The sequence below is a fragment of the Alosa alosa genome, chromosome 15 (genome assembly GCF_017589495.1).
Source record: "Alosa alosa isolate M-15738 ecotype Scorff River chromosome 15, AALO_Geno_1.1, whole genome shotgun sequence".
Lineage (NCBI taxonomy): Eukaryota > Metazoa > Chordata > Actinopteri > Clupeiformes > Clupeidae > Alosa > Alosa alosa.
Window position 1 is genome coordinate 7108003 of NC_063203.1, and position 8953 is coordinate 7116955.

Here is an 8953-nt window from a genome sequence, read left to right on the forward strand (position 1 = left end):
TGACTGGAATTCAGAAATGTGCAGTTTATCATGATCATCAATCATCAAACCAAAATATTATCTTTTAATAAAATAGATAATTGATTGTTAATTTCTAACCATGTTCATGGTGACCTCTGTAGTGTAGACCACTGATCTGTAATAAAAGAGTGCAGTGTGGTGATGACAAAACATTGTGCATTGTTCCGAGTATGAGGTATGAGTCAGGGTCCATGTCCAAAACCTCAACGTTCAGGGGATGTTGCAAATAAGCCACAGTTTGTCACATAATAGCAGATTTTATAACCAATGATGAATGTGCTTTAGTACAGATCAGTGTTATAGGAACACCATGCCATTTTCTGATTCCCTCTCATTCTCATTCTCTGCAGGTAAGTAAGTACCTCAAATAATCCCTCACAAATGCCTGAAGTCAACACAATTCCACCAGTCTACTCTTCAAAAAAAAATAGCAGACAGAGGAAAATCATCTCAAATCTGGTAACTTAAATCTCAGTTAGATGAGGCCTCCCCTGCAGCAGACTCATCTTAAATATCCAGTCCGCTCCCGTGCCCTGACTCTAAATGACTGTGCAGGGCCAGGGAGCAGTGCCTGGCCATAGAAGCCCCATTACTCGCAGGGCCAATGTCAGGCAGGGCTGAAGCTCAGCTTTCAGCTGATGGCTCCCTGCTAATGCAGACAGCATGTGGAAGGCAGTGAAGTCTCCAAGGCAGATGATTCAGACAATCATCATACTGTGCTCAGCGTGGTGTGCCAGGCAATAATTCACCCCATGACAAGAGTGTACTGTAATAATATGAGTAACACCCGTGATGTGTTCGGGCACACATACACTCGAATAGGGGCCTCCATCATCGGTGAGATGGATGGAGGTTTGAAAGAGGAGCGGAGCAGCCGCAGTTTGCCTGCTGTGCCCCCTGATCCTGCCTTTATTTTCTGGGAGAGAGGGTAGCGGGGCATGTTTCACTTGTTGCTTTCTTAGCAGAGGCTGATTTGGTACAGATGTGGCGATTTGTTCTACCTCCACTTTAAGCGGGAAAACAACGCATTCAGCTCCTTTCACTCACAGTTTGCATTTCTTTTACAGGGCCTCTGAATTATTGAATGTCTGACCGGAGGAACTGCCCCAATCCTTCTGAGGCCCAGACGGACTGACGGTACACATTGGCAATCATGAGTAGGCTATTTAACATCTTGAATAGGCCTATAAAATAATGAACATCTAAAAAACTCTCTCTACTGTCCAGAATATTCCCATTGTAAATAGTGGGTCATAATACTGACCATTTTAAATCACTTGATAGAGTCCTTCTCCTGTGGCTCGTTCGGTTATTTTGGTATCCTGAAGTAACCCAGGCACATAAATATCACATAACTTGATCACAAAAAGAGATTGCTTGGCTATGAGATCATGTTGGATTCCAAGTAGGCCAGTGTACAGGCATGGCCCAATTTAAATGACAGCATTGTAAATGCGACCTACTCTTCTCAAAGATGGCAGAGGAATTACCCAGCTGAATATGAGATCATCTCTCTGGATATTCGAGTCACTGAGTTGGGCAATCACAGAAACTGGCACACCGGTTTCTGAGCCATTGTGTCGACACACCTTTCAGCTTTCTTTCACCATCTTTTATAGAATGGCAGGTTTATGTGAGGGTGACACATAAGTGTAGAGGGGAGATGTGTGTATTTTCTTTATTTCTTAAGCATAGGATCAAATCCATTCACAGGCCTGACATCATATGGAAATACCAAACAATAATTAAGCCTGTTGCAAATAGCCCATGATATCATACGTCTAAAAGGATATATGTCTTTCAACCTAAAAGAATGTGCCTCCCTGTCTGTTTACCCTAGTTTCTCCATCAGAGTAATACAGGGTATCTCTGAGACGCGGCAGTACGCTGTGGATATTTTGTTAAGCTTCGATGCAGTGCCATTTTGTGACAGGGTTTTACTGGCAACCACGATCTGCAAAAGACATTTGAGAGCAAAGCCAAACGAGACCATGAGGAAAAGAGAGTGTGTCGCGAGTGTAGAATTTAAAGGAGAAAGCCGCAGACAGATTAATGTAGGCAGACAGATAGAACGAGAGACGCAAAGTCCAAGGAGTCTTTCCGTGAGTGCTGAATGCACGGTGATTAAATGTGCATTAGCCTGCTGAGCGTGCGGACTGTGGTTTCGTGACCCACGTTAAAAAAGATGTATCCCCTGATGACAGCTGATAGTGCAGCAGATGGATCTGGCCCAAATCTGGCTCTGATGTGAGCCTGATCCGGCAGAGATCAGGGCCAAAAGTGTTCTGGTCAGCTGCGGTGTGATTCAGCTTGTGATACGGAGAGAACAAGAGGAAAGTCCCTGCTCTTGACCCTCTAGAGTTTTCACACTACTTAAGTTACCAGAAGGCCAGGCAGGCCACAGGGCGGTGGGGTCCATTCACTTCACCCAAGGGGCCAGTCACTGCTGTCAAAAGAAGAGAATTCAAACCTGGAACACACATCTAGACTGCAATCACTGAGTATAGAAATGAATGGTACAGACAACTCCATTCTTCCCACTCTCCTACCTCAGCCTGCGGAAAAGAATGGAAAATACTGAGTCACAGATTTTTATGTGTTTCCCCTATAAAAATTCAGGAAACATGTAAATACATAGGCAGAGTAAACAGTCTAAGCCTAAAGACAATTATTTTTCATTTACTCCAATTTAATGGAAAATAGTGTGTGAGTGTGCATGAGTGTGTGTGTGTGTGCATGTGTGTGTGATTGATTCCCCATGTAAAGAAGGTAAAATTACCCACACATCGGCAGGCTTGCAGGTATGCACCTGGGAACACGGCCAGGTTTGGGACTGGAGATAAAGCTCTTCTGGTCAGTCTCACTTTCATCCACCTTTACCAGCTCCTGTCGGCCAGCCCAGCAGAGGGATCAGGGGCCTGTTTGTTTTCACCGTCTCATCTGCGATCAATCACAAAGACATACGCTCTCCCTCAGGGGATGCTGCGCTGACGCAGGCCCACAGAAGACTGCTAAGCTTCAGGTGAAATCCTCCCAGGTGTCCTTTGTGCATTCAACCCCAAACGTTTGCATAGCATTCATTCAAAGTGCTTTAGAAGGTAAAGTGCTCTAACAACATTGGTAAGTGATAAGTGGTAGGAACAAAATCACTCTCTCAGGTGGGAGGCAGAGGGTCTTCATCTAAACTTGTGTTTATGTAATATTACCCAGCCAGCCTTGAGCCCACTGCTACTCTTGTCTCCCCAGAGATGTTGTGTTTCCTACAGCTATGACCGACGTCTGACCACCCCCTGACCCGGCCGGCATGCCAGTTTCCACTGGGTTTCTCCCCACAGCCCTGGTCTGGGCACAAGAGACTGCACTGGGCCAAACAAAAGACCTTTCCCCCAACAACAGCACACACACACACACACACACACACACACACATGAAATAGGATTATACTGCAGACAGATCTGTCAAGCCAAACACATATCAACTGGACATCAGGTTGTAAAAGATATAAACAGATTTTCCAGCAAATAAAGAAGTATGTGTGTGTGTAAAAGAATGCTTGGGTAAGAAATGTGGTGGTGGTGGCGGTGATGGTGAGGGGTTAAGGAGGAAGGTGGCTAAATGCATATAGTGCCAGTGGGGAACAGCTGTCATTCCTGAGTGAAGTGTTTATCATGTATTTAACTATGCCGAGACTGAGAGTGATAGAAGATGGCACAGAGCGCCTTGCAGGCACGGCACCACAGAGGACACATTAGCCAGGTACTGTATATCCTGAAACCTCAGCAGATCCTATAATAAGCCAACGGTTTTGGGTTTCATGATAGGAACTTTGTTTTTATAGACAAAGAACATGACAAATCACTTCTGCTCTAGCACCAGTCTACTCCTGACACACACACATACACACATAGACACATATAGACAGACACATCCATGTGTGTCATACACACACTCAAAAGACTGCACTGGTTTGGCTGTTGACAACATGTATTTCATACCAATCATGAACAAACCAGAACACTGAAGTGGCCTCCCCATAAGGAACACATTAAGAATGGATTTCTCTCATTTCATTTATTTGTTTACTTTGGACTCCAGCTTGCATAGGCTAGTACTATCTGGCAGACAGATAAAATGGGGAAATGGCTATTGCTCTGGCATTGTCTTCTGCATATAAACATGCTTAATGAATTAGAGCCTTTATGATTCCTAACAACATCAGGAGAAGTTATATCATCCAGTGAAAACAATAGCTAGACTAACCCACTTGTGCACATTAATGTGTTCTTGAATGTTGCATGTCATAATTCAGTGACAGAATAATTATTATTCTGTCATTATTCATTACACAATACTCATTATTCTTATTTTCAAGGCCACATTTATTTACATAGCGCATTTCATGCACATTCGTAATGTGATCAGTTTGTGCTGCATTTTGTATCATCTGAAGCTGTTCGATGCTCTTTTGAAAAGTTGCAGTAATCAACCCTGCTGGAGATAAATGCAGGAGTCAGTGTTTCTAAGTCTTGTTTCAACATAAGACCACTAATTCTGGCAATGTTTTTGAGGTGTGGTTAAAAAGCTGATTTAGTTATTGCTTTCAGATGACCGCTCCCCTTTTTCGTCTGTGGTTGCATCTCTCTAACAATTAGTAACTCCCAACCTAAATTCAGTTTAAATGCAGGTTAAAATAGCAAATAAATTCACACACATGTTTATTTCTTCAAGACAGTGCATTCATAATTCAGGAATCACAATAAAACACATTTCACCACAAAAATAAAGATATTATCAAAATGATGGTTCAAAGAATCTTGATTAATTACTGCATTCATGTGACTATTGAAATTTAGATCACTGTCAATTAAGAGACCAACATTTTTATCTGTTTTTTTAAGTTTTTGGCTGATGTTATTTTTGATGACAATACTGCCTCCATGTGGTTCTGGATAGTACCAACAACAATACAAACTGCAACACACTGCACATGTTTGTCCATACCTTTGAGGGGAGTGGGAGGGAGTGTGGATGTAAACATCAACATTCTTAATCACAGCAACTGTCACCAAGATATCTCAATCCTTAAGAAACAGATGCACAAAAACAGCCCCACAACAAAGTTTTGGTCTAAAACTAACAAGCTAACAAAACCTTCATTTAAAACAAACTGTTGTATTGTGTTGCTTTAAAAACTTTTAAACAGACTGACAATAGTATTACAGGAAAATTAATACTTTCTGCAGTGCCATTTATAGAAATTTGGGATTTCAGAGTCCAAAGCAAGAACAAGAAAAATCACGGCCCACCAATTCATTGTCCAATTCAAGTAAACATAAAAACCATGAAAACACAAATTAGTACCAGACAAACAGATTTGGATTATTATATGATGCATCTGGAGTTGACTTGTTTTTAGAGAGGGAAAATTAGAGAATTTTAAGAAAATGTTGCTGAATGTGCCCTTTATATTAACCATTTTGCTTTCAATAATTTATGCATAGGGATTGATACTGACCAAGGATGCATGTAGTTATTGTGTTGTTGACCATCAATAAACTTTGCATGGTCACTGTCTCTATCCATGCAGGCAACATAACTGTATTGAAAACCAGCAGGTATTAAAAATGCTGTTTCCGAAACAAAGTTTTGCCAAATGAGAAAAGTCTTCAATCAGAAAATGCAAAAACATTTTCAAAACATTATTTTATAGACCACTCCTCTTTCTCACCTCTGGTGGAATGTCTTTAATAATGTTTGAGTAACTTCCATCCTATTCCGTTTAAGTGCAAGTTAAAATAGCAAATAGACTCAAACACACACATTTGTTTTATCAAGACAGAGTGCATTCATAATTAAGGAATCACAATAAAACAAAAGCAAACATTTCACCATAAAAAATAAAGATATATTTAAAAACATATTTTTTCCTGGAGGTTCAATGAAACTGGAGTCTTTTTCACACAGGTCACCCCAGTCTCTTGAGATTAGTGCATAATGTAGATGATAAAGTCAGATGCAGCAAAACTGAGAATTTAGATGGAAACCTCAGTATCTGGTACTTGGTCGGCTGCATATCTCTCCCAGATCTGCACTGGTTCAGTTCTAAAGCCAGCGGAAGATAACCTCTTCTTCAGTAGGGTTTCCTCTATTAAATGACATACAATGATGGTGTTATATACGGACAGGTAGACTGTATATCAAGTGTGTTGTATGACCACAGAAATGTCTTTTACTCAAAAGAGCAGAGCCTCAAGTGAAATGTTGAGATTTTGCCAAATTTGTTGCTCTGCAGCTGTGGGTGGTAGAACTCATTATACTGAGCCATGGTCAAACTTCAGGTGTCAAAGTGTATTTGTCAGTCAAAACCACACATTTAGATACATCATTTTGTGGACACTGGTCTTACCTTATTTGCTTCTCTTACTGAAAAAGAAAAGTAAGAATAACTTAATTACTACAATGCTGAACATGCAATTTGTAAATTAACTCACAATTTGCTAAAATCTGTTGCAGAACAAATATAAGTAAAATATGTGGCTGTTTATTTACCTGTTTGTAGTTTGGACAGCAGCAAACACAGGATTCCAATCATAGCCACAATAAACCCAACAGAAAACACGTACCACAGAACTGAACTCTCCTCTGCAAAGTCAAGAGAACGATGAACACCACTAACATTTCTATTCTTCTCACTGGTTACTGACAAGACTTATGGCATATCAGTATAGAATGAGGCAGATACAAAGCAGGAAAGCCATCTTTTACTCATTAATATATGCTTTTCTCATAGAAAAACAAGCAATATGAAGTTGTACAACTTTATTCATCTCTTAGACCAGGACAGTGAGCGACTTACCTGTGACACTGAGGGTAAAGCTCTTCCTGATGGGCACTCGCAGAGCGACGTGAGACACTCGACACGTGTAGCGGTAGCCGGAGTCCTGCAGGGTAGGCTTAAGCAGGAAGAAAGCAGAGAGGGAGTAGGTGCCGTCCATGTGGTGGCGATGGCTGGAGAACATGACGACCTTCAGCACCTCAGGCATGCGACTCGTCCCCGGGGTCAGAGACTCCTTAAGCCACTCTATGTGCACGTCCAGCGGGTAGTAGCCAGTCGCCTCACACAGCACCTTCTGCTCTGCACCCGCCACCAGAGACAGCTCTGAGCTCACAGTGAGGGACACTCGGGGAGGCTCTGAAATTAAGGGTCATAATGATCAGCGTATCTACAGAAACATGAAGATCAGGGTCTGGGTTATGGGTTTGAAGCCATTTTTTGAGGGTAAATGGCTTTAGCTTCGGCCTATTTCAGAAACACTCCCACAAGAAAACAAAACAAAACTGGACCATTAAAGGTATTGTCCTCAATCCTGACAAAAGGTTTTTGATATTTGAGCTCATCAGTCAATAAAATAACACCAATCCATTCTCCTTAAGCAACATGTCATGGCTGATGGAACAGTGTAGTTCTCTAAAGCCATTTACAGATCCTGTGCATAGCTCACTACAACTTTAAAGTCATGCCTTCGGATTAGTCAAGTCAAGTTTATTTATATAACGCATTTCATACACAGATGTCATTCAATGTGCTTTACATAAATTATTAGATTATTATTAGAGTCTCACCCATGATTTGCAGGCTGATGTCATGGCTGCCGTAGAGCGGAGGCACGTATACAGAGCAGATGTAGGTGCCCTCACTGGCTTGCTTTGTGAGAGGGATCTTGAGAGAAGCGTCGCCCCTGCTGAGGGCCTTCACAGAAACGCCGGTGCCCTCGCTCTTGCCCGTGCGGCTGGAGTAGCTGAAAAGCTTGGTGCGGTCACCTCTGCGTTGCAGTCGCCACTCCACAGTGAGGTGGGCTGACTTGTGGTCTACGGCATACTCACAGTTCAGCGTCTGCTCTTTCATCAGGCCGACATCCACAGAGGGGGTGTTGCTCAACACCACCATTACAGCTGGCCACAGAAATAAAGAAATGCGAAGAGAGTTATATCCTCTATCCCACCCTTATGCACATTGTAGTGCCATTGTACTGCAGGCCATTATGTATTGACTTTTAGGCTTACCTGTGGTGCTGATAGTGTCTTTATCTTCAACAGAAATCCGCTGTTCTGAGTCTGGTTGCATATCATTGGGAACATTGGGACTATGTCTGAGGAAAGTAGTAATCACAAAAAGGCCTTCTGTATGGCGCAGTGTGCAGGTAAACCAAACGTCATGCTCCTGCGCTCCCAGGCCAGGCCAGCGCATTTGAATCCCCTCTGTGCTGTGCCTGCGGACCTCGCACTGCAAAGTGTCCACTCCGCCTTTAACGTACCGTCGCATGTCCACCTTAGATGCTGAGAACATCAGATAGATCATCTTACCATACCGTAGTAACAAATGAGGATGGAGTGTATGTTAAATAGCCTATCCTCTCACCTGTGACAAGGAAGGTTATTAAGTCAGAGTGCACAAGACTGTCTCCAAGCTGGCCAAACTGCAGCCCTGCATCGCGATGGTGATATTTTGTTTCCTTGTGTCCTTCCTCGTTGGTCACAAAATATTCGTCTACAAACTCACATGGCAGCCAAGGAACTTCATGTACAGACTGCGAGCTAACAACAGCTGTAAAAGGAAATAAATGCACCAAATCAAGTACAGTAGCTACCAAATTAGAGTTTGGGGCGTCTAGAGTAAGTAAAGCGATTTACAATACGTGGAAACGATTCATGATTAATTAATTCATGAGTTAGGCATATTAGCACCAATAAAAATCCACACAACCACAAGTTATACCTGTGAAAAACAGCACGGGAAGAAGACCAGACAAAATCATTTTTGATTTAAGTTACTTCAGAACTGCACACAGTTAGCCTATCCATAGACCCACAAGATAGCTCACGAACTTTCGCTTTCATTTCAGTGGAGTTGCTGGCTAAAAATGCACTAATG

General features: G+C 42.2%; 1 protein-coding gene across 1 annotated transcript; it reads right to left on the reverse strand.

Moving 5' to 3' along the window:
* Positions 1 to 4719: 4719 nt before the first annotated feature.
* dhrs13b.2 (dehydrogenase/reductase (SDR family) member 13b.2) lies at positions 4720 to 8915 on the reverse strand. Its single transcript, XM_048264516.1, has 8 exons — positions 8798 to 8915; positions 8441 to 8626; positions 8086 to 8358; positions 7645 to 7974; positions 6878 to 7213; positions 6571 to 6663; positions 6428 to 6444; positions 4720 to 6166 (listed from the first exon to the last, which is right to left on the reverse strand). The coding sequence occupies exons 1-8, from the start codon at positions 8835 to 8837 to the stop codon at positions 6152 to 6154; spliced, it is 1290 nt and encodes a 429-aa protein (XP_048120473.1). The 5' UTR covers positions 8838 to 8915; the 3' UTR covers positions 4720 to 6151.
* Positions 8916 to 8953: the final 38 nt, after the last annotated feature.

Excerpts from the sequence above, each read along its gene's own strand:
- dhrs13b.2 (XM_048264516.1), bottom strand. The coding sequence starts at position 8,837 with ATGATTTTGTCTGGTCTTCTTCCCGTGCTGTTTTTCACAG. Across the intron at positions 8,359-8,440 it reads AATAACCTTCCTTGTCACAG|CATCTAAGGTGGACATGCGA; the intron begins GTGAGAGGATAG and ends TGATGTTCTCAG. Across the intron at positions 7,975-8,085 it reads AGACACTATCAGCACCACAG|CTGTAATGGTGGTGTTGAGC; the intron begins GTAAGCCTAAAA and ends TTCTGTGGCCAG.